At 37.4% G+C, this 26,681-nt stretch overlaps 2 protein-coding genes across 5 annotated transcripts in view; one reads left to right on the plus strand and one right to left on the minus strand.

Annotated features, from left to right (window-relative positions):
• Positions 1-11,546, plus strand: part of PPP2R3A (protein phosphatase 2 regulatory subunit B''alpha) — a 229,270-nt gene extending 217,724 nt beyond the window's left edge. For all 4 annotated transcript variants that reach the window (XM_027091681.1, XM_027091683.1, XM_027091682.1 and 1 more), the window contains one exon: positions 8,909-11,546. In XM_027091681.1, coding sequence (XP_026947482.1) covers positions 8,909-9,035 — 127 coding nt within the window. In that variant the 3' untranslated portion in view covers positions 9,036-11,546. The remainder of the gene's footprint in view (positions 1-8,908) is intronic.
• Positions 11,547-13,304: 1,758 nt separating this feature from the next.
• Positions 13,305-26,681, minus strand: part of MSL2 (MSL complex subunit 2) — a 36,837-nt gene continuing 23,460 nt past the window's right edge. Inside the window, exon 2 of the mRNA XM_027091568.1 lies at positions 13,305-16,658. Within this exon, the coding sequence (XP_026947369.1) occupies positions 15,067-16,658 (1,592 nt within the window). The 3' untranslated portion in view covers positions 13,305-15,066. The remainder of the gene's footprint in view (positions 16,659-26,681) is intronic.

Raw genomic sequence — 26,681 nt, forward strand, 5'->3', positions numbered from 1 at the left:
TTCTATGTCAAATATACCTCAATAAATAAAAGGAAAGAACTACTAATACGTGCAACAACACGGATGAATCTAAAAAATACCATTCTACATGAAAGAAGCCGGACACTAAAGACTACATATTATATGATTCCATTTATATGAAATTTCTAGAAAAGGCAAAATTATAGAGCCAGAAAACAGATCAGTGGTTGCCTAGTTCCAGGATTGAGAGTACAAAGTGAATGCAAACAAGCACAGGGAGAGGAAAGGCAGATGGAGAGATGAAAGTATTCTACAATTGAATTGTGGTGATGACTGCACAATTACTAAAACACATTGAACACTTAAGATCAGTGAATTCTATGATATGTAAATTAAACTTAAATAAAACATTTGTAAAAAGCAAGCACCCAAAAAAGTTTAGCTTATTAAATTGGCAGGAATTTTTTAAGAGATGGTATGAATTCAGTACATGTTTGCATTCCTGCTGTATACTAAGCACTACTGGATATTGGTGAACACAGACAGGATCCCTGCCTTAGCAGGGAAAAACAGGCAGGTACAATTAAAATAAAGTGTCTTAACTGCTCTCTCATAGAAGCAGCACATTGTAGTAACATATTGCTGGTAGAAGCAAATTGGCCCAACCTCCCTGGAAATTAATTTGACAATATGCTGTAAAAGCCTGAATTCATACCCTTTGACTCCCGATTCTAATTCTGGGTATCAATTGTAAATAATCAGAAATTTAGATAGAACTGTTCTATCCAAACAGTTGGCATTGGTCACAGGTAATTATAAAATTAAAAAATTCAAAGCAACACAAATGCACGATAATAGAATAGTTAAGTAAGTCATGGTATCTATGTGTCATATTTTGCAGACATTTAAATTATGTGTTGCACAAAAATGTAACATGGAGAAATCAGGGTTACAAACTTGTGATATAATCTCAATATTAAAAATATGTATCTATATAAACATGCTAAATGATAAGCCTCCAAAATATTAACAGTGGTTAACTCTGGGCTGTGGGATTGCAAGTACTTTGGTTTTTTATACTGTTCTATAATTTATAATGTTTGTATAATGAACATGTACTACTTTAATAAACAGGAAGAAGTTATTTTTCTCCTTTATCTGTTTACATAGCTGATATGTATTCACTGCAGAACAGTTAGAAATGAAGATAAAAATCTTCACCTAAAATCTACCACCCAGAGATAGCCTGACTTATCATTTGGGAGTATATCCTTCTAGACATTTCTTTGCAAATAGATAAGTAATTTGTTTTACAGAAATGGAACTTTATACTACATATTGTTTTGTAACCTGATTTAGAGGAAGGAGAAAATAGAGATAGCAGGTCTAAACACTTAGAAGTTTATTAGTCTAAAAAGGAGAGAAAATAGATGGCAACTAAAGAGAATAGGTAACTGGCTCAAGCAAAAGTTTTTCTCGAGTTGTGGTAGTGCTCAAAGAAGGTGCCAGTGTGTGTGGAGGGCAGAGAGGGGAAGCAAAGGGATACAGACAGAAATACAGGTGAGGGGTCACGAGAGGAGATGCGGAGACCAGCTGTAGTGAAATTTGACCAGTGCATATGAGAGGCTTCTGCTGGACACCCATCTTCTCATGTTGTGGGAGATAAGATAAGGCCTACACAGAGCACATGTGGGTGATGAGATCTCAAGGGGAGAGGAGAAGCCTTACAACAGCCATGGCCTGTAGGGTGAGCACTAGAATGTCAACAAAGGAAAAGAAAGGCCTCTTTATTATAGTTGTTAGTAACTGACTGACATGGTTCAAAAGCAAAGCCAGACCCAGAATTCCAAGGCTACATCACCTAGGGCTTCATCTCAAGAGGAATTACAAATAAATTAGGGTGAGTTTGCCAAACAGCAATTACCAGAATCAAATATTAGAAAGGGAGGAAGCATGGTAGTGCCATGGAAAGAGCATAAGCTTAGGAGCCAGACAGATCTGGTTCTACCTCCCACTCACCAGCTGGGCAGGTTATCTGACTCCTGAGGCTAAGTTTCAGAAGATACCAGCAACCACCTTCCAAGGTGGTTGTGAGAATCAAAGATAATACATATAAACACCTGGCACATCGTAGATACCTGACAAATAATAGCTATTACTTCTCCCTGAAGGAGAAGAGATACAATATAACATCATGGTTAAAAGCACAGAATTTGGATTTAGACAAATTTAGTTGCACAGAATTTGGATTTAGACAAATTTAGTTAACTTCAAAGCCTTGCTCTATCAATCACTAGAGCAAGCCTCAGCATCCCCTATACAATGAGGATACCACCTGCCACACCAAGCTGTTTCTGGATTAAATAAGACAATGTACATAATGTATTATGCCCTTAGGCATAGTGCCTATGTAATCAATAAACGATGGCTATTATTACTACCACTTCTGTGATCTTGGCCACATTACATAACCTCTCTGAATTATAATTTAGTCAGGTATTACATTAGCATTCCACTGTCTACCTTGTTCCCTTCATTCCCAGGGCACAGAACATGGCACACAGTTGGCAACAGTAAATATCTGTTGCATGAACAACAGGACTGTACTGAGAATTAAAGATAATGTATATAACGTATCTAACAGTGTCTGGCATATAAATCCTGGGAAAAATGGACCTATTTGTGTTTCCACTGGAACATGGGCTCCTTCAGGGCAGAGCACCTTGTTTTATTCATCTTGTAATACCAGCACCTGGCAAACTGTTAGGGATGTAGGAGATCCTCAGCAAATGTTTACTGAGTGGCACAGAAGGCAGCAGTAACCTGGCAGCCACCCTCACTACAAGGATAACGCAGGAGCCCAAACAACTTGACCCTCCAAAATCAACTTGAAATTCTCTATCTACTTTACCATCTAACATCATAGGTCACCTCTGGGCCAAGTGCCTGTACCTCCTGATTCAAGGCTCGTACTTAGGTAATGCCTTCAATAAGCAACCTAGTAATTAAAAAATAATAAGTAATCTGGTAATGACTCCATATTTTAGTGAGGTGAAAGAGGGTAAATGGTCTCCATAAGTATGAGTTTGCAAACATTGTGAAGTATCCCATCTAGCATCAAAGTAATGAACGGTCATAGGGGAAGCCAGGGTACCAGTTACATATACCTAGTCAACTAAATGACCATGACTATGTGTCACCTATATGAAGACAACAGGTTATGACACCACACTTATAGTTAACATTCTTATGGTTTCTGCAATAAAGTTTAAAACTCCACAGAAACTGTGAAAAGCAGGCTAAAGGGTCCTCTATGTTGCTATCTTAAGAAAACGCAGCCTGTAATAATTAGAAACAAGATTCTCTGCCAATCTGACAAATACTTGATTACTTCAGATTTTTAGTTAAGAGTCTTTTACATTATCTCAAAAATACTTTCTTACCGGATATTCTGGTGTTTCACCAACAGCTTTACATTTGATTAACTTAAACACAATTTTCTTTTTCATTCTGAGAGTCATTATCTGATTAGTAGAGAAAGATAAGCTTACTGCAGAAAAATTGCAAAATATAAAGAGATTAAAATCATCCTCGGTTCAGTCATCCAGAGGTAACCATTATTTATACCTTGGTATATTTCTTTTTGATGCTTAATGTTACTAGTGTATTCAAAAACATGACTTTTAATGCTTCAGAGTATTCTCTCAAGCAATAACACATCCATTTTCCCTATCATCGGGACATTTAGATAATTTAAGAACTGTTTTCTACTGAATGTTTTTAAAGGTGGATTTCTCCTTTATACTAAATATAAACATGTACTGACTTACACCTTGTATGAGATCTACATTTACTTCATTCAGCACTGGAAAATAAGACACTGTAGGCAAAGAAGGCCCGTCAGAAACCCACTGGAGCAGTCCTCCAGGAATGTATGCTATTGAGAGTCAAGTCTGGGGTGAGGGGCTGTATGGAGCCCGGCTGTCCTGAGTGAGGTGGGAGAATTTAGCAGAAGAGCAGGGATCGTAGCGGGTGGGGTACGTGTGTGTATACATTGGGGCATGAGTTATAATCTTACAAGTCCAATAGTTCTGAGTCATTATTTTATAATCTAAAATTTATTCTAAAATTTTTATACTATCTACATCCAAAATAAATAAGAATTAATAACTGATGACTCATGACCCTAGAACTGCAAGAGATCCTCAGCCATCAAAAACGTAGTATCAGGACTTCCCTGGTGGTCCAGTGGTAAAGAATCCGCTTTCCAATGCAGGGGACGCGGGTTTGATCCCTGGTCGGGAACTAAGATCCCACATGCTGCGGGGCAACTAATCCCACGCGCCACAACTACTGAGCTCGCGTGCCTCAACAAGAGAGCCCACACGCCCTGGAGCCCACATGCCACAACTAGAGAGAGGAAACCCGGGTGCCACAACGAAGAGCCCACACCTCAATGAAAGATCCCGCACGAAGACCCCACGTGCCGCAACTAAGACCTGACGCAACCAAAAATAAAGAAAAAAATGAAGTAGGATCAACTTTCTGAGGCAGGAAAGGAGGTGGTACATATTAAGAAATTTTAACAAAAGTTGAAGCAAAAGATTTTCTATAATAGTTACTGAATGGGTCAATAAGGAAATTCTCTGAACCAAATATCTAACTTCTAAAGTATTGATATTTCAGGTAATCCATTTTATATAAACGACTTAGGTTATCTGTTCTTAAAAGTATAAAGGTAAAATTCATCCACTCCTATTTCTAAAGTGTTATAGACTCCAATTCAGAGAACTATTTAACAGTTTATTTTATACATATAGCCAGCATATATCTTAGATTTCCTCAGATAAGCCCTGAATCAAATACTCTATCCCTTTGCCCCTGTAGTCAGAATCCCAGAAGTGGAATCAAACCACAACTCCCAGACAACACCCTGAAACTGCATACAAATTCTTTGTCAGACCACATATGTGCCAGTCATTATTTCTGCTCATTCCAGCTATTATACTTCCATCCCAGGAATCTGCAGAACTAGTCCTAATACTTTTGCCCAGAAATTGCTCATCTGAAAGGGGAAACTTACTTAGGGAAACAGGTTTCTAAAGGCTATCATATTGCTAGCAAAAATATGATATTTGATATTTTGCAAATTGCAAAAGTATATGAACCATCATTTTCCCTTATGCTAACTATGAAGTTACTAGTAGTTGCTACTATGTTACTACTACGTTAAAGAATTTGTTCTCAATTTGATATCTAGGGTTTCTTAGTGAACTGTTTGTGAACTCTATGAGTTCTGCTTTAAAGCTCTGACCACTCTACTCATTTAAAAATGGCCAATTAACAGAGAATACCTCATAAAATAATTTCATTTGAGCCCAGAGGAATCCCAGTGACCTACGAGTAAACCTGGGAATTGGTCATTTAGAAGGAATCAGTAAACATTCTCTCTCCCTCAGGAATTCCTGGAGAGCAGGATAAAGATTAAGGCTCTTGCAGTTCTGACTTTAGTGACTTCAAGGTGACTTCTGCACCCTCACCATTTTACTGACTCCAGCCTTCCCCAACAACTCAACACACAGTTTTACAAAAGCATTAGGACATCATTTTTCATTCAACAATACATTTTAAGCACCTAGCACCAGGCACTAGACTATATAGCCCAAGAAAATTAGTGAGTTATAAAATGGACACTTTACAGTTGAGGAGGGATGACATTTATTTAATTATACAGTTATGAAAGAAATAAACAGGGTAAACCGATAATGGAGAGAGGCTTGCAACTTAGGATGCTGAGGGAAGAAGAATCTCCTAGGGAGGTGATGAGAACCTAAAATTTGAGAAGGAAAGTTATGCAAAAAGCAGGGAGCAAAAATGTTCTAGGCAGAGGGAAAAATATAAGCAATGGCTCTGAGGCAGGAAACTGTGTTGAGGACATTTTAAAAGGCCAGTGTAGCTGGAGTATAGTGAGCAACAGAGGGAAATGTGGCTGGAAAGATTAGCAGGGGCCATATCATGCAGGGCCTAGGGGAGAAACTGAAAAAAGTTAAACAAGGTAGTAGTGTAACCCCACTTGCGTTTTTTGAAGATTACTCTGCTACATTGGTAGAGGGGCAATAGAGGCAGGAAGACAAATAAGGAGGCCATTACAGACATCTAAATAAGAGATGGTGGAAGCTCAGGCACTGGGAATCAAGAACCTTTTAAATGACATCTCAGATTAAAAGATGAGCACAAGTTAACCAAAGGGGGAAGGGCACTGCAGGCCACTGAAAAACAGGTATTGTACCGTGGCATTAGGTCCCAAGACCTATTCTGACACTGTAAACAGTCTGGTATGGCAAAAGCAAAGGGTATGTGATAGAAGCGAAGGCAAGAAGACCAAGTGTTAGAAAACTATTGCAATAATCCAAGCAAGAAAGTATAGCATCCTGAACTAAATCAGCGGCAATGGAGAGGAAGAAGCAGGACTGCATCCATGTGGTATTGAAAGTGGTAGGAGAGAGTGGCTGGATTTGAAGAGGGAAGGGGAAAGGCAGGAAGAGGAGCTTGGAATAACAAGGTTTATGGCTTTGAGTAGGTAGATTATGGTGCTATTTGCTAAAATAGGGAGAACCAGGGGTATGGGAAGGACGAGTCCAGGTTTGTACACGCTGCCATATGGGAAGAGCCACATAATAGACAGCTGGATATGTGGCAGTCTCCAACTTAGAAAGAGGCTGAGGCTAGACATGTACATTTAGAAACCACAGGTGAACAAGTGGTGGATAAAGCCATAGAAAGACTGATTGCTCAGGGAAGTACAAAATGAGAAGAGCTTAGTCCAGAATGCTGGGATGCACTAACCGTAATGGGGCAAGAGTTAGAGCAGGGTTTCTCAACAACAGCACTGATATTTTAAGCTGGGTAATTCTGTTGTGAGGCACTTTCTGTCACACTGTAAGATGTTTAGCAACACACCTGGACTCTACCCACTAGATGCCAATAGGACCTACCCAGTTGGGACAATCAAATATGGCTCCAGACACTGCCAAAAGCCCCCCGGAGTGGGGGGAAGCACCGCCAGCTGAGAACTACTGAGTTAGGGTAAAAGGACTCACCAGGGCACTGACAAGAGGTTCTGAATGAGCTCCCTCCAACTTAAGATTCCTCCAAAGTCTCTGTGTATATTACTGCTCTTGGTGCCTTGAAAGTACAAAAGAAATGCAGGTGACATTCTACTACATCCAACCCACAAAGCATTGGAATACTTTTAGGTACTAGATTGGATCAAATCCATTGCTGGAAATCCCATTTCTGTATGAGGCTACAGTGGGGGAAAAATACATACTCTTTTGTAAAAGATTTTTTATTCACAAATTACAAAAAAAAATTGTGACCCTGCCCCCCAGTATAGGATGAGGTGTCACCATCCTGCTTCAGTAAGCCCCAGCACTTCTCCATCACGAGAATAATATGTGATATTTTCCAAGAGTTTATGATGTGTAGGCCCTCTCACCTAATCTCTTTTCAACCCTTATAAGGGGTAGGAACTGCTATTAGTCGAGGAGGCTGATGCAGGGGGGTTAAGTTACATGCCCAAAGTCATATTAAGTGACCTGAGATTAGAACTCAACTTCCAAAGTCCATGCTCTAAGGCTAAACCACTTAGCCACTATTCCAGATGACCTCCATTAGGCTACAAGCTTTGTGAGGAAGGGGCTGGTCGGTCTCTTTCACCATTGTATCCCTAGCATTTGGCTCATGCTTAGCAACAGGAGCTCAAATAGTTACTGTGAATGAGTCTCAGTTCAGACTTCACTCTTTAATTCATTCCCAGATCTGCATTGAGAGCTCACAGACAGCAAGTTAGGTTACCAAAAGGAAGAAAATGCCTTCCATTCTGACAGGAAATAAGCAGCCAGTGTCTGACACTGCATTTCTAGAATTAACTTTTCTTTGAGAGTTTTTCCGCCCAGAAATGAAGCCTCTACCATCAACCCTGCTTCAGTTGCATTAAAGCAAACTTACTCTCCTTATTGCCTCCTTATTCAACATACACCATAACTGGCATATAACTATTGAGGCCTCAAGGAGATGGGGGAGGAGTAGAAACAGAAATTAAGTATGGAATATTTTTGCAAAATGACAGTTAAGTAATTTCTGACAGGATCATAAATGGTACTCAGGGCAACGTTTTCCAAACATCAGATAAGCTTTTTAATAAAAATGTAATATTCTCTACTCTCTATGAATAGGTGCCACCTACTAGGTATTCCTGCCTCAGCATATTTTTCATCACCAGGCAGTCTTGGAACCTTTTTTAATAAAAGGACTATATATCCAGAAATTTCTGCACAGATGAAGCAGCCATCATTCTGAGATAAAATATTTTGTCATCCCTACCTGGAATAGCCAGGAGGGGTGGCCTGGAGGATATGGAACTCAGGAAATACAAGTAACCTCTAAAGAGGGAATATGCTGTGGAGTTCTGCAAAGAATGGAGGGAAACCCATGAGTGGACTTTAATCTGCTCTATGTACACACAGATATACATCTTCAACGTACTTCTTGGAAGCCATGGAAGCTATAAAACTGTTTGAGAGAAAGTTCCCCACTCCGCATGGAAGCCACTTCAATGAAAGCATTCATGTAAAATTCATACTTTCCAGACCTCATACCCTCCCTAACCTAGCTTCATCCATAATGCTCTCATTCCCATCAAAGCCTCTAGGGAAGGCTTGATTCAGCCCGTTTTCAACATAAGTAACAGGGAAGGGAGAAGAATGTGTTTTCTGTTCCAGAGCACTGTCCCCTCCAGGGTGGCTCAGTTGTTCACAGCTACCATTTAGCAACTCAGGGTATTTCTGCTAGCTGGTCTTGTCTCTAGTTTGCTATACTGACTTCTACCCAAACATTAAAACTTTCTTTTAAAAAAATCAGTAACTCACTTTTGCTGTTCTTTCAGCTCCTTTGAAGATTATGAAACAGAGGAACCTGCCTCTCCCTCTGAAATTGGAAACAAAGGCAATAAAATAGTGACCTCAAGCCTTTCAGAGAAATGTGGAAAGCTTCAGTCGGTGGATGAAGAATAGCTGCCAATGTCTACATGAAAGGGAGATATGTATTTTAAATGTTTTTTTCTTGTGAAGAGATGCTGTAGTTTGCATATTGCTTTTTAAAGGCTTTGATTTCTGCAAGTGCGTTATCTGCAGCACTAGGAATTTTTTTAACGTTTTTGAGCAATAGCTCTGGATACACATACCCAGTTTGGGAGACTCCTCCAATTTGCCTCAAACCTCTTACAGAGCTTTTCCTCAGAAGCAAGTAAGATATACATCACCTTCCAACGTCTGTGAATCAGCACTCTTCACCCCTGAATGTACCAAGGATCTCTTGGGGACAGTGCCAAGCACAGTTCTCTGCACAAAAGCAGGAGTTGCCTCTGTTGTCCAGCATCCCTGAGGCCCATCAGGGCTCCTATGGAGCCCAGAAGAAGCCTTCACTTGCAGAAAACTTGAGTCAAAAAATTCTGGAACTTGAAAAAGCAGTCAGGGCCTCCAGAACTGAATTAGCCCTGGTAATAAAAGCACTGCCAAAACATCTCAGAGACTTCTTTTAATTGTATGTGTACTGGAGTTCAAAGATCTTGAACTTAATCTAATTTCACAATGACCTGCCAAACTGCTAGTCACTTTACATCCTCAGGTATTGTAACCACTGGGCCTTCCAACCTTGCTGGCAAGCTCTAAATAATCCCTCCCCATCCTGACTGTGGATCTTATATAAAATCTGAAGAAAAACTTGTTAACTGAAGACACGTACAGAATATGACTCACACTTGGGGGGGGGGGGAAGTTTCCTTTTAACTCATCTAACATTTGTAGAGAATTATTGAGTGATTAATCTAAAAATTAGTTGATGTCCCATCTATACTTCATATCAGAAGACCTACTTGAAGACTTAAATAATTATATATGAAAATTCTTACTAGACATATTCATCACTAAATATTAGACTAGGCCAACAGTAAAGGCCTCAATCTAAACATTATTCCTTAACTTCATGTTGAAAAGAAACTATTTCAAATATTGCATCCACTTCAGTATTTATCACAAAAATGGAAGAAAACAGTGATGCCACCCATAAAGGAAAGCAACTTCATGTTTACTATAGTGGTAGATGTGGTCAACACAGAATACATTTTTCAGCAAGCCACAATGCAGCCAAGCCCCGCAATACTGTTGAAGATAAAATTGAAAATAAACTATTAAAAAGGATGGAAATTTGACACTATAAAAGAAACCCCCAAGAAACTTTTTAATATCCACTTCTGTCAAAGTCATCAAGTTTTCTCCTGGATTTTTTGTTTTAACCTCAAGTCCTAAATGTCAGAGTAGCTTCCTTTGCACCCCACATTGGTTCCCTTGCTGGTGTGATGGCCAGACTTTGAAACAATCAAACCTTGGGCTGTGGTAGGCAAAAAGTGGAGAAAAGGAGAATTTAGGAAATGCACCATCAACTAGTATAGTTATTAATAGAGTTAGCAATCCTTCCTGTCAGTATCCTCCCAGTTTCCTGTTATTTTACCTTCATGATCAGAACTGACCTTCCATTTAACTATTACAGAAAGTATTAAAAGTTAGTTTCTAACAGTTCACAAAGAATAAATAAAAGCTTAAAAGTGACTAAATTTTTTGGAAACACTACAAAAAATAATCTAAACACACTGTTAAATTATTAGGATTAAAAGTGTTTATGTGGTACGTGAAATTTACCGTCTATCCCATCCAACCTTTACCAGGGAACAAAAGCAACTTTACATTTTCAGATAAAAATGCTAAAAAGGTAAATTTTGTTAGAAGCCAGATATGGTTTAAAGGTTTTATTAGCCATAATGATCTAAACTATTTCTAAGACTCAGCAAAAATTCAGTTTTCCAATATACATTTGATTTTGGTTTTTTTACTACATAGCTGTACTTGACCTTGTTTCTACTTACTGAAGTCCTCTTTCACTTTGGTCAATAACTGGTTTCAAAAGTCTACAGTTATTATAAAAGTACAGCTAACAATATCATTCCACTTAAGATAGTGCTTTTAATTTAGGTTACCCAAAGTATCACATTTTCAGACGTAAGAATGTGTTTCACTGTACTCCCTTCTTAGTATTGAATGTAAGAAATGTGAATTCTGAGGAACTAAGATGATAGTATATATTTGACTTTCTGGTAAAGATCATGCAGAATATAATCATTACTGCCCAACTGGAAATTTCAAGTTATTACAATATCCAAGACTCTTGATAAAAGTTAAATTGAGGGTATGATCTTAATGCTAGTCAATGAAAAATGAGTTTCATAGCATAACATTGCCAAGGTAATCAAACTAATGAAATTCTGTATATTTTCCCTGCATCTTATCTATGTCATTGTGTACTGTTCAAAGTGTTTATAAAACTCTAGATTGATCAAATGAGAGAAGTCATTTGCTCAACTTTTGGAAATGTTATGGTGTGTTTGGGTGGAGAAGCCTGCATGATTTAACTTTTGTTTTTGTTTTTCCCTTTTTGCAAAACTAAATAAAGTTGTCAAATATGAACTAAGATAATCACTACACACTTTTGGTTTTAATCACACTTGCAATTCATTTTTATGTTTGAAAGAGTAGCATTAGAAACAAACTTGAGTTTCAAAGAGAATAACTCTTTGAACCCCTGGGAAAACGTTATAAAGAAAGATCTGGGGGCTTCCCTGGTGGCGCAGTGGTTGAGAGTCTGCCTGCCAATGCAGGGGACACAGGTTCGAGCCCTGGTTTGGGAGGATCCCACATGCCGCGGAGCGGCTGGGCCCGTGAGCCACAATTACTGAGCCTGTGTGTCTGGAGCCTGTGCTCCGCAACGGGAGAGGCCGCGATAGTGAGAGGCCCGCGCACCGTGATGAAGAATGGCCCCCACTTGCCACAACTAGAGAAGGCCCTCGCGCAGAAACGAAGACCCAACACAGCTATAAATAAATAAAATTTTAAAAAAAAATTCACTTTAAGAAAGATCTGGAAGGATAACACCTCATAATGAAAAGTGATTTCCTCTGGGGATAGGAATTTGGGTTTGGAAGTGAGAAGTTCACAGGGATCAAAGGAGACTTTAAGCCTTATATATAGTATATTCTTTTAAAAGAATGTGTAATTGTTATTTGGATACCTAAAACTTAATTTTTTAAAAATACGGGAGAAAAATTAAAGTACCATCCACACATTAGATTCCCATTCTATACTTTGAACTTAGTATTTTCTAAAGCATTTTGTATTTGTTGCCTATGATACGGGAAAAGAAATTTTACTTTTCATCGGTTGTTAAACTTTTACTTTTCTTCAGCGAGGTCACCAACGAGTTATTTTAAGAAAACTAAGAACACAGTGAAGGAATTCTTTATCCTAGAACTGTATTACATCTCTGCTTAGAGATGTAGACCTATGGAAACTAATCAAAAAGATTAGCTCTAAAACTGTCAGCTTTAAAACTTCTGTCACCTAAGGTGAAAGATCATTGGATCATTTATGGTAATTACAAGGACTCAAAAGAACAAGTGAAGATGAGTCATATTAAATGCTGTTATTGTTTTGGTGGTTTTAAATCCTGTTGAAGTAAATCCAGTTACTTCAGTAATAATTTCTCAATCATCCCTTGTTAGCCATTGGTCAGCATTCCTAAAATAACTCACGGTATAAAGAAAAACAACGCAAAAATCAAGGCACTGTAATTAATACTCTTCCCCAAATGCATATAATACAGGCCATTCAGAGCGTGCTATCCCAAACTCCTCAGTATTCTACAACATAGAATTACAAAACTAACATTTATTGATAGATTTAAGGTGTAATACAGGTTTCCAAAAGTGTGGCAGTGAGAATACCAGCATAAAAAAGAGAAACTTGTGCTAAAAAAAACCTGAATTCATCATTGGCAATATTACATAACAATCAAGGCCCTCACATACTAATGATTTTCACTTTATCTATATTGCCAACCTCCCATGCATCAAAAAACACAAAACTAAGATTATCAAACTTGGGAATCAATAAAGTACTCAAGGAATTTTAAAATCATAATATTAGGAAAATTTGGGAGATTTGCAAAATTTATCCTAATCATCCATGTGTACAATCTCATTTCTAGTCATTTTTGCAGTGATCATTAGTGAATAAAGAACAGATTTACAAGTTTATATAGCAGGGCATCTGCGTCCAACACAAAATTGTTACAAACTTTAGGCAAATACATGTTTCATAAGACACTGCTAACACTTAGAGGAATTAAATAAAATTCCGAAACTTGGAAAGCAAATAAAGACAAGACAACTAAGAAGCATTTTCCACCATTTACTCTTGTTATCAAAAATAGTTCAACTCTTCTCGCAAAACAAAAACAAAATAGTACATACTGGACACATACATCACATTTTTCTTCCTATGGCTTTAGCCCACCCCCACCCACCAAAAGAGACAAAAAAAAAAAAAAAACCCAACAACAACAACAAAAACAACTCTACCTGACCACATTCACAGAAAATGACACCAGGATACACTACAAAACAGAAGGTGTCATCTGCTCTGTGTCCAAAGGTTTCTTCTCCATGTCTTGTACTAGGTGAGTAACCATCATTGAACATGCTGTGTGCCAAATCAAAACATAACTTCAACATATGTCAGATCTCAGGAGAGATGGTGAACGTAGTAGAAACTGAAAATTTTCCAGCAGTATTTTTCTTTAAATAAGCACTGTCAAAGCAGTAACTCTTCTTTTAAATCATAAGGTCATTTCTTTACAACCTAGTCAGTCCTTGTTTTATTTGGGCTGTGCTCTTTCAAGCAACTGACTAGATTTCCCTTCAACAGAATGTTGTGACTCACTTATCTCCCCCATAAAAATTACAGGGAAGAAGTGCATTTAAACTGAAACATAGTTTGTGCTTTACATGCAAAAGAGTATTCTAAAGAATATCCTCCTAGCTTCAAACCCAACTAAACGCACAGGCTTCATAAAAAGGCATTTTTATTAGGCCTCTATAAAGAAGTCTCCACAATGAATAGCACCCTAAAAAAAAAAAAAAAAGGAAAGAAAGTAAAAAGCATATTCAAAATAAAGTCTTTGGCAAACAGAGGAAACGAAAATCACTTTGAAGTGGCCAATGGCAATAGGTATAATGCATAAATCTGAGTAACTTTTGGAGCATTATTCTAAAATTATTTTAAATAAATCCCAATTTCTAAATAAAACATTTAAATAATTTTTTAAAAATTTCTGTCACATACCATAGTCTAAATTCAATTACCTTCAGAATAGAACTGTTCTTCTCCACTTCATTTATCTTATTAGAACATTGCTCAAAGTGAAGGATTTTTTTCCCTAGAAATGAGTCAGACTTAACTAAAAATGGGGATCAACTCAGAAGAGTTTTGTGGCATAAACAGCTAAAAACATCTGCAGTCTGACAGAATTTCAGTTTGTTCACTTTTAAAAGACAGATTTCTTCAACATTCTAATGAGGGGCAATTTTTCTTTCATAATACTGCTGATTTAAGAACTGCTACATACACCAGTAGCCAATTTTCATGATTAGAAATGGTATTATGTCAGCACAAAGGTTGAGCTGGACACATCAGCTTTTCAACAGGAGAAACATCAATGGCATCTGAAGGTAGCACTGAGTCTCCTGAACAAACTAATGGTTACTTTTTCACAAAATATGAGCACAATCTTTATGGACTGACTAGATACCACTTCCTTACATTTAATCATAAACTTTGATTATGCACAAAGCATGACCATAAACAGTGAGGTTAATGTTATTTTCCTTGCCAAAGTTCGTTTTGTATAAATCAGTTGCATCAGCATTTGTTCTCAAACTATGAGGTTCTGTAAGAACTAAGGACATATAGTTGTAGGGTTACTCCTCCATTATCTGCAAACTATTTCCCCGACACTAACACATATAACTTAGCAATGAAAACACTTGATACAAGTGATCTATATGCAGGAGCTCCGGCAAGTTAAACCAACAAAACCATAGCTGCCGTAAAACTGTAGCTATTTCCCTACCAGAGGTAGGTTTAAAGACCCACTGATTTAACAGTCGAATCTCATGTCTATAGCTTCATCCAAACTTTTATCATCATGTGTACTGGCAGCTAAAAACGTTGTTACTGGGGACCCTGTGACATTAATTACACTGGTGCTGGTACTAGCATTGCGCACAGCAATGCTAGTCACGTTAATGCCCAAAGTGAGCCTGGTCTGCTCCAAGGCCTTTTCTGGCACAGCAAATGCCTCCAGCTTCTTCTCCCCATTGGCCATATAGGAGTTTTGGCAGCCACGACATATACAATCTAAGCAGGCTTTGCGGTTAGAGTAGCAAGGGCAGCGTTGGCCGCGGCATGTAAGAACACTTGGATTTTGAGTAGCACGCCCACATTTACACCCTTTCTTTTCCTGGGGTTTTTTATACACAGTCTTGGTAGGACTTCCTGGCATAAAATGATGACTAGGAATCTTTTCCTTTACTGTTTTGTCTTTTTTAAGAATACCTGGCTTGGTTTTAGAGTGAGATTTCTTGGATCCATGTTCATGACTCTTTTTCATGCTTTTAGCAGATAAAAGTACAGTTTTGCTGATTTTGGGTGTTGTGCCTCCATTGGGAACAGTTGCTATAGGTTGAAGAGAAATTTTGCTCTCCCGTTTCACTGTCACAGGAGCAGATGCCCCCAATGTTGGGCCTCGGATAATGGTAGAAATTGGAAGTGGCTGAACTTTCTCACTGTCGCTTTCTGATCTGGATCGTTTTCTATTCAATTTTGCTACCTTCGGAGTTGCTGCTGTACATGATAACCCATGAAGTGCAGGACTGGTGGACATAAAAACATTATGGCTAAGAGACTGGGAAGAAAGCTGCAGAAAAGGTCCATTGGATACAGTGGCTTCCAAGTTGGGCTGCAAATTAGGGCAACAGACTTCTGTGTTTGAAACAGTTTCTAAGCTGCGGAGTACTTCCTCAACACTCAGTAACAAAGAGTCACCAGGTTTTATATCTTCACTGAAACTGCAAATATCAATGCCTGTGGAGCATAAGTCAGTGGCTACCGTGTCACAGACAGGTGGCAAACTGTCAGACAGATCCTCAGTTTTTATGTCAACAGTGTTACATACATCAATTGTATTTGAATGTTCAGGTGAAGGAATATTTATACCAAATCTATCTATTGAAAGCCCATTATAAGTAGGCAAACCATTGATAACAGAACTGCCAATAGCAATGCTGAGGGTGCTTTCAGATACTGGAGATAAACTAGCTTGAGGATCAGTTGTGGGTTCTGAGGTCGAAGGTAAAGGGGAATGTGTCAAACACAAAGTAAAGGATGAATCTGAGGGTTTTTCCGTCTCCTCACAAAACAATGATCCATCATTAAGCAAAGCCAAAATATCAGAAGAACAGTCGACTGCTTCTATTATATCCCGTGCCAATGTAGTCTGTGTTATATATTCACAGAGTTTTTTGTAGCAGTTCACTAGGATGCTTAACTGCTTGTTTTCCTCAAACTGCTCATAGTCTTTGCACCAGCTACATGAAGGCTTCATCATCATTTTCTTGCCTTTACAACTTTTGCAGACATAGTGTTGGCAGGTGGAGTTGGTGGGTGCAATAGGATCTTGTAGCAAATGTCCTAAGAAGGAAAAAGGAGGAAAGCAAAGATTTTAGTAAAATAAATTTATAATTTCATATACTGAAGTTGAGATTATAAGTAATCTATTAAAGTTAAGATGGATTAAACTCACCAGACCAGATAACAAAACATGTAACTTACAGGAAACAGAAAAATACTCAATAGCTCACTTCACTTCCATGCCATATTCCCCATTCCTTTATCTCAAACAGAATCTTCCTCAGTCTGCGTTTCTCCCCCAAATCAGTATGTTCTGGTCCACTTTCTTATTCTCTTCTCCAAAGGCTAGAAAGAGGTGGTGATCAGTCACTAAAAGCACAAACTAGGCTTAAAACTCTTGGGACCTCAACCTAACCCAACTGTTGGTAATGCCACAACATACTGAGCACAGTCATACTGTTTATTTTGTGTTAGACATGGGAAAAAGATAAGAGCAAGAGAGAGTTAGTCCCTGTCCCCATTAAACATCCTTTGAGGGCATTAATCATTCAGTACAATGGCATCTTGACAGAAAAAAGTACAATTTCAAACCATTTCATTGTATATACCAGTCATAAACTAAGAGAAGACCAAAATATAGTTATGATGGAAAAGAACTATATTCATTTATTAAAAAAGGAAATATTACTAAATTCTTTTATAGAAAATCAAAATACAATGACAATGGAAAGAAGTGTTTAAATGTAGTTAAAAAAAAAAAAACAGAGTATAATACTGGGCTCAAAGTCTTCTGACAGAATACACAATGACCGTGGTCATGAACCACAAGTATCCAAAGTATAGCAATATAGTATAAAAGTGAAAGTGATCCCCCAACTTGATATAACTCCTAAACTATAAATGATCTATACATATGAATTAAAAAGGAGAAAACAACTAGCTCCCCAAAGAAGCAACTGCTCATTGGTTCCCAATTCAGGACAAATAGTAATTAACTCAAAGCAGCACCTGTTTTCTTATATACATTACATAATTTAAGACTGGGACAGAAAGTACTTCTGGTTATAGCTAGTGAAATCAGCAAACCCTCTCCCTTAAAAGCAACTATAAACCTGAAAATTTTTGACGAAGAGTCGTTTTCACAGCCAAAGACATAAAACCATGTGAGAAGCATTTATGTTTGAAAAACTGATTTCAGGTAAGGACAGTGGGAATCTGTGGTGTTCTGTTCCGGGGCTACCCAGGTTCTACCCTACCACCCAGCTCTATCAGTGTTACCCTGTGAGAACCGGAAGCTGCTGTGATGGAAGGGGACTCATTCCACTTAGTACAGAAGACAATGCATAAACATGGAGGCGTTATCATTGGAAGTGACTTGTCAGAAGCTGGCCAGTTGGGGAGGACAAACGGCTCAGCTCTTACTAGCCTGAGGTTACACAAGCTCAGGTTAGACAGAGAGGCCTCACACAAGATGGCAATTTTCCCCTAAGTTGATCTATAAATTCAATATAATCCCTTTGAGAATCCCACGTGGCTTTTTCTTTTTTAAGAAATTAACAGAATGATTCCAAAATTCATATGGAATCACAGAGGACCTGGGACAGCCAAAACAATGTTGAAAAAGAACAAAAAAGTTGGAGGACTTACACTACTAACTTTACAATCTTCCATAACCATAGGAATCAAGACAGTATGGTAATAGCAGAAGGATAGGTACATAAATCAATGGATCAGAATAGAGAGTCCAGAAAGAAATTTACATTTATGGTCAACTGATCTATTTGACAAGATTGTCCAAATAATTCAACAGGGGAAAAGAGTATTTTCAACACACTGTGTGAGACACTTTGATATCCCAATGCCAAAAAATAAACATATACAATATACACAAATAGTAACTCAAAGTAGATCATACACATACAAATCTAAGAGCTAAAATTCAGAAGCAAAGCAAAATGCAGGAAAAAACCATGACTTTGGGCTGGGCAGTATTAGATGCATCATCAAATGCACAAAAGGGGAAGAAAATTGTAAAATGGATATTCACAAAATAAAAAACTTGTGCTTCAAAAGTCACCATTAAGAAAATGAGAAGATAATCCATGGACTGAGAAAAAATATTTGCAAACTGTATATCTGATAAAGGGCTTACAACATGATACATTAAAAACACTTTATGCAAATCAATAAAAAGACAACTCAATTTAAAAATTGAACAAAAGATTTGAATAAACATTCCACCAAAGAAAATATATAATAAGCACATGAAAATATGCCAGTATAATTAGTTATTAAGGAAAGTGAAACTATGGCATACTGCTACACACCTACTAGTACGGATAAACTCAAAATGAGGGATAATACCAAGAGTTGGCAAAAATGTGGAGAAATCAGAACCCTTCTATATTACTGGTGGGAATAGAAAATGGAAAATCACACTGGGAAAGTTTGGTAGTTTCTTTGAAAGTTAAACAGGGCTTCCCTGGTGGCGCAGTGGTTAAGAATACGCCTACCAATGCAGGGGACACTGGTTTGAGCCCTGGTCCGGGAAGATCCCACGTGCCGCAGAGCAACTAAGCCCGTGAGCCATAACTACTGAGCCTGGGTGCCACAACTACTGAAGCCTGCGCGCCTAGAGCCCGTGCTCCACAACAAGAGAAGCCACCGCAATGAGAAGCCCGTGCATCGCAACAAAGAGTAGCCCCCGCTCGCCACAACCAGAGAAAGCCCACGCACAGCAACAAAGACGCAATGCAGCCAAAAATAAATAAATTTATTTTTTTTTAAAGTTAAACATTTACCATACAAACCAGTAACTCTACTCCTAGGAGCCTATTTGAAGACAAATGAAAATATACATCCATATAAAGAGATGTTTGTGAATATGCATAGCAGCATTACTCAGACAAAAACAATCCAAATGTCCATCAACTAGTGAATAAACAAAATGTAGTATATTCATACAAAAGAATACTGCTCAGCAATTAAAAGAACTATTGGTACAAGCCAAATCATGATGAAGTGCAGAAACACTGTGTTAAGTGAAAAGCCAGATGCAAAAGAGTACATTATTGTATTATCCCATTTATATAAAATGTCTAAAAATGACAGAAAAGCAGAAATAGTGATTGCCTAGGTCTGGGGGCAGGAGCATGGGTTAATTGTAAATGGGCACAATGGAACTTTTGGGGGTGATTAAAATGTTCTAACATCATATCGTGCTGATGCTTGTACAACTCTAAAAATAAATAAATAAAAACGCCTTAAGACAAGGCCCCAGTAGTTACAGAGTCCAACCTTCTTTCTACCCAATACAGGAATCCCTTAAAGTACCCTTGACTTAATCTAAGGAAGGCTGTAGGGGATATTAATACATACAGAGAGATGTGTACACGCTTAAAAGAATAAACCGTAAGGTTAAAAAGAAATACGTTATCTACTGGGAAGGAGAGATTGAACAAAGTGAAAAGGGACAGCATTTCACTATTCTAGGTTTAATCTGTTTGGTAGCATTTAACTTTTAAACCATGTAAATATTTTACATAATTATATAACAAAACTAAAAAATTTAAAGGAAATTCCTACAGATCAAAAGTAAAATGTACCAGAACTGTAATTTCTTATCAAATTGATGGTATAACTATTCAGTTAACTACTTCAAATGACTTTAAAACAGAAAATTGACTCTAACGTTACATCCTTGTTTTGTTTTCAGAAATTACATTTATTGGTGGTAGTGTTGATAGTTGTTATAAAGTGTTAGTGTCTAATTGTAGGATAAAGTAAATGCTGATGTCCTTGAGAATCTAGATATTTTTTTTAGTAGGAGGAAGGAAGTCATAAGATGTGAAAAGTAAAAAATCCTGTAGTCCTGAATTTCAATTGGATTTATCAGTATGAACTCATGTTTTCATCTTAAAAGTACATATTATACACTGAAAAGGCGTGGCAACAGTGGCAATGAACTCAGATAACCATGTTGAAAAACAATTTCTTGTTCAAAGGAATCAGAGCTTCTTGGACAAATGGCTGATTCTAGATCTGTGGCATAAGTTAGACGAGATGAGTTTTGATTACCTTCTTATGCCGGAAAGCAAGGAAACTATCAAAGATCCGGATAACATTAAAGGGACTCAGGAGCAAACCTCAGAGGTTTCCAGTGACCAAAGATGAGAAAATCTGAGCATGCATAAATGCAATGGAATATAAAGCACACCTAAAATGTTCAAATCTCTAGAGTTCATTTAAAAAAAGGAAAAAAAATCAGACGCTAGTGAACCAGCTCATTAGTTTGAAAACTGGTAAATAAAGAGCAAGAAGCAAGTATTTATTCTGATTTACCTTACCTATATATAAGCTAAACCACCAAATAACCAAATCACAGATGAGAAGTTTCTCTTTATGGGAATAATGTAACTAATAAATGAAGAATGACATAATTTGAATGTCATCATTTTATAAGCCCTAATGATTTGCAAACTGTACAAGCTAAGTGATAAGTAAGGATTACCTCTTCTGGCCTTCATTCCATCACTGATTTTCTTTTCACCAGTCATGTCAATCAAAACCTCCCGGGAGGTACCAAACACCTTTAAAGGACTTACACCCTCCACATCTGTGTATTCTTCTACGAGATTTTAGGAGACTATGCCTAATACTAAGAACTGAAAATAGGTTAGAAAACACAAAAATTATCACTTATTGATTCATAATTCCACCACCAATGAGTTCCTAAGAACTTCCACTATGTGGTCTCATATTACCTACTGGATTGCCCAACCATTCCTCAACACAAATATTTGAAATTTTAATCTATCATTAAAGATGCCTATAGGCAAACTTGTTTTATGCACTCAGCTAAGTATCCTAACCCTCAAAAGCGTCCCAGAGGGTTCTCTTTACACCTCACAACAAAGGCAGCTCCAGTGATACAGGAACAAAGAAAAAGTTCAGAGGCTTCTTAGAGCTGGGGTAAGTGTTAGCCATATACTTACTACATGTCCCTAAGGAAACTCCTCCCTGCAAAACTAAGAAATGTCAGATAACACTTTTAAAATTGTAAATATACATCTTATACTAGAAAGTAAAATGGATGGGCAATCTTAGTCAAGCGGAAGTGCATCACTTACTGGCAGACTGTACTATAAAAACTGGGTAGTGTTTGGGGAAAGGTTTAATTTGCTTTAGCTTACATCATGTTCGCTATAGTTTCACACTCAAGTACAAAAAGACTTGCTCAAAACACATCTTCAGACCTTAAAAATTTATAGTTCATGACAAAAAGTTTTCCCACTGCACTGCCTTGAATTCTTAATCTGCAATATATCACAGGAATTATCTTCCTTTACATAATATCAATACAAGTTGTCTTCTAACTAAATGAATTTGATATTATGTGCCCTGTTTAAATAATACTAAATGATGCTATAGTGACCCTAAAAATACTAAAGACTAAATTTCATTTTTACTCTTCACTTTAATAGAAGTTACTAATTCCTTTTTTATTCTCCCTCTCCTTCACTTTTCCCATCCCCAAATCACCCAATTATAATTTGAGACTAAAATTTCATTTTAGATTACCACAACAGTCATTCTGGGAATTTCTGGGAATACATAAATATTGGCAAGAAATTTGCTAAGATATTTAATATCAGATTTTTTTAATGCTCTTAGCTTGGTGAAACTTTTTATTATAGTAGTTTCATAAAGTCAGAAAGTAGTATAATTAATCTTCATATACCTATGTATACCAGATTCAATAATTATCTAGATTATGCCACATTTGCTTCATCTACCCATCTTTTGTTCTTAAGTATTTCAAAGCAAATCCCAGCAAACCTCTAAATACATCAGTATATATCACTACAAAGTACATTTTCTTATGTAATCGCAATGCCATTATCACACCTAACAAAATCAATTATTTAAATAAATTTTAAACCAAATTTAGGTTTAACTTAAGGGAAAAAAATCTTAAAGCCCTAGAAAAGGGCTTTAATTCTGACATAAAAAAAAAACCATTTCAAAAGTTATGTTCTTCTTAGTAAACATACTTTTTAGCCATAAAACGTTCCTTCTATTAAACAGATTTAACATAGACATTCAAATCACTACTTTACAGTATTAATAGACCAAAGGTAGCACTTGGACTGGTTGCCACGCACTTTATCCTTACCCCTGAGAAGAATAACTGACAGCATCAAGAATTACAAAGCAGCCTAAGTTTGAAAGAGAGACCCACAGCACCAAAATAAATAAGCAAACTGTAAGTAGGTCTCAAATCAGCTTGCCCCTTTCTCCATACAAGGGATAGGCACAACTCCTTAGTATAAGCAAACAAAGATATGATTAGTTTTGGCAAACTCTTCTAAATACATAACTGATTCCAACTTCGAACAAAGCCACTGGTAATTCATTCACTTCAGAATACCATTGGTAAAAGTGGACCATACTATAAATGTTATGCTGACATGCAGACTACCAAGTAAATTATGCCTTAACTGCTTCTGAAACAAGATCTTTTATTCTCCTTTGTACAGTGATTGTGTTTAACCCCACTAATATCCTGACCAGATGACTGGGGGAAATTAAGTTTAAGAAGTGCGGAGAGAGGACACGAAAAAATAAAACCAATAATGGCTAAAATGCTTAGCAAAACTTAGTGAATGACTAAAAAACGATCTTGTGAACACTGGACCTGGCAATAATAATGATCATAAAATAAAACCTACAAAAGCTACAAAAGGTTAATTAAAATCTGACAGGGACAAACTAGATGTGAACAGCAACAGAGAGACTACAAAATCAATTCCTCATTCTAAAGCTTACATGGAAAAGAAATGATCCCAATGAAAATAATTTCAGTAAAATGAAAACTGAAAAAAGTAGAAAATGGTTTAAGGAATTAAACTATCTCAATGGCTTAATTTTGTCATTTGACCAAAAAAAGCATTATATAATTATAACAGGCACAAAAAGAGCACTGATCAGAATCAAAACATTCTGTATTTACCACCACTCGTCCAGAATTCCTTCTCCTGGTAATGCTTCTATTACAGCAACAAGGAATGCCTAATCAAAAACCTCAGATAATGCAAGTAATTTTTTATAAGCCTTATTTGTTGTTGATGAGATGACACTTCAGGATCAGGGAAAATTAGCCAAGTCTCATATAAACAAATCCTAACGTCACTATCAGAAAGCAAAAAATGCACACAGGCAGGTCACGGTCAATAATTAAAACAATCATACCATTTCTCCAAGAAGCATTCTTGGAAACCAGAGTATTAAACAGTCAAGGAATTCACAAAAAGAAATAAATCTTATGATACTCAGATATATGGTATATACGGAAAAGTATCTGGAAAGAGGGAAAAAAATCAGTATAGAACTCCACAGCTGTCAAATATGTGGTATCCTACAAAAGAGAGAAAGCAGTTTTCTGCTTTTACTGATAATGTAAGCAACATGAAACAGAAGGGATATCATATAAGATACATTTCTACATACTAACTCAATAAAATATGCTTTCCATCACAGCTTAAATTTGCTTCCCAACAAATGGACCCACATCAAAACTGATTAGCAAAATTAAAGGTTACCAGATACTTATATTAAAGCTCTAAGGCAAAAGGAGGAAAAGAATAAAAATGAAAAATTTCACTTGCTAAAATATAATAATTATATTCATTGAGATTTTCTTAAAATCATTACTAAAGGAACTTTAAAAAAATAGTACTAACTGGTTATCTTAAAATACTCAAAAAAGTAGAATTCTTAAATAAGAAGTTTCTAGGTTCACTTATGTTACTGATTCTAAAGCCGATTTCCTCAGCAATCACTACTGAATAAGATAATGTACTTTTCATCAGCCATTCCTTTCCAAATGGCCTAAATAACTGTACTGACCACCTAAATACAGACAGTCACACAGAAAGAAATACAGAAAAAGAAGAGGGAGGGGGGAAAAAAAAAGCTTTATTAGCAGCAAAAAGAATTTTGTTGCCAGCCAGATCACATTGCTGTGAAACTCCTGAATCCAAGAGAGGACAGTAACTTAAGCAATGACAAAACATTTCAATGAATGATGACAAGTGGCACACTTGGTCTTGGAAAGGCACTCTCAAATGTTGCAGACATAAAAACTTCAAATATTTTGTTCAGAAATGCAGTCTTGGATTCTTCTGCTATGCAAATCTCTCCTGCACCATAAGGGCAAGGCTCTTTTTTTATAGACTCAATCTGACTCAATTTGTTTCAAATATACGTCATACGTTTCCATTTTCTACAGTATGACCAAAAAAGAAAAAAATTCTTTGTCCAGATTTTAAATTTTCTCAAGAGAAGTCAATAAAGGGACTTCCCTGGTGGTCCAGTGGTTAAGACTCCATGCTTCCACTGCAGGGGGCATGGGTTCAATTCCTGGTCAGGGAACTAAGATGCCACATGGCAAGGCCAATAAACAAAAAAAAAAAAGTCAATAAAAACGTGTGAGCCTGATCTCAAAGCGGGGCGGGCAGCGGGTGGCCTTTAATTTACAAAAGGTGATAAAAATGAAACTGCAGAAACACTAGTAATAAATGATTGGGCGGGGAGAGGTCAATTAAATGCCAAGATCTTTGTTCAACATGTTTGAGAAGGTTCCTTTTTGTTCCATTACAAAACATGTTCTTTCTAATAAGAATTTTTTTCTGTATGTTTGGCACTATACAAATTGATCCTTTTCTTTCATTATATTATTACGTGACTCTTTCAACATTTACCTGAATATTTCTCATAAACATGAACAACTGGTAGATGTTAAATCCTTTGAAGCAGGGGTTCACAGCCTGCTAGGAACCTGGCCACAAAGCAAGAGGTGATCAGCGAGCGAGCAAAGCTTCATCTGCCGCTCCCCATCACTCCCCATCACTCGCATTACCATCTGAACCATTCCCCCCTGCCCCCAACCGTGGAAAAACTGTCCTCCCTGAAGCCGGTCCCTGGTGCCAAAAGGGTTGGAGACCGCTGCTTTAAACTTTACAAATCTGTTACAAATCAAAGAAGTTTTAAAGTTCATCATTGTTGGAAGTCAGGTTCCTAGGCAGTGAAACTCTCGGGAGAGAGGTCAGTGTGCTGAAAGTTTATCAGGTGAGGAAGGAAGGGGCAGAAGAACAAATTAGGCTGGGATGTATCACAACGAAGGCCTCAGATGACCCCACAGGGAGCTCTGAAGCTGGGAGGGCTCTTCAAGGTTGTCCTATGGTGGCACATGGGAGCCAGGTCTTTAATGGACTAGTCTTTGAATGCAGGCTACTCCAAGGAAGGGGATGTGAGCTTGGGTGAGTGGCTCTCTTCAGCCAACAGCAATTCCCAGGGAAGTCTGACAACCCCAGCAACACTCCCACTAACTAAGAAAATGAAGTCCTTCAGTCCTGAAGTGGGGATTTGGGTAGTGTATACGTAGCATCCACTACAATTAGTAATTTTAACTGTCCAAATCTGATGAATATGAGTAAAAAAAAATGTAATAATGATGATGTACCTTTAAAAATGACTAGCCCTTGGGCTTCCCGGGTGGCGCAGTGGTTGAGAGTCCACCTGCTGATGCAGGGGACATGGGTTCACGCCCTGGTCCAGGAAGATCCCATATGCCGCAGAGCGGCTGGGCCCGTGAGCCATGGTCACTGAGCCTGTGCGTCTGGAGCCTGTGCTCCGCAACGGGAGAGGCCACGACAGTGAGAGGCCCGCGTACCGCAAAAAAAAAAAAAAAAAAAAAGACTACCCCTCCATTCCTTGAAGCTATAAAGTGACTAAATATCTAAGTTCTTTCTAGCTCTAAAATTTGATGATGCTAAGATTTTATGGCAAGATCTACAATGTATCAGAAGTCTTGCATTTGAATACCATTAACTGTTTAGGTGATAAGTATTATCAATATATTAGAGTTCTATCCTGTATACTGAAATTTTCGATAAAAGTTTCATAATAAAATCCAATGAAAGCCTGCATATTTCCACTTCCCTGTATATTTTCATAATTTCAAACTTACCGACTTAACATATTTAAATATTCTCAAGTCTGATGATCTTTCTTCTTTTCAAA

This window comes from Aethalodelphis obliquidens, unplaced genomic scaffold, assembly GCF_003676395.1.
Source record: "Aethalodelphis obliquidens isolate GAN/ISIS:26980383/991018 unplaced genomic scaffold, ASM367639v1 scaffold72, whole genome shotgun sequence".
NCBI classification, from domain to species: domain Eukaryota; kingdom Metazoa; phylum Chordata; class Mammalia; order Artiodactyla; family Delphinidae; genus Aethalodelphis; species Aethalodelphis obliquidens.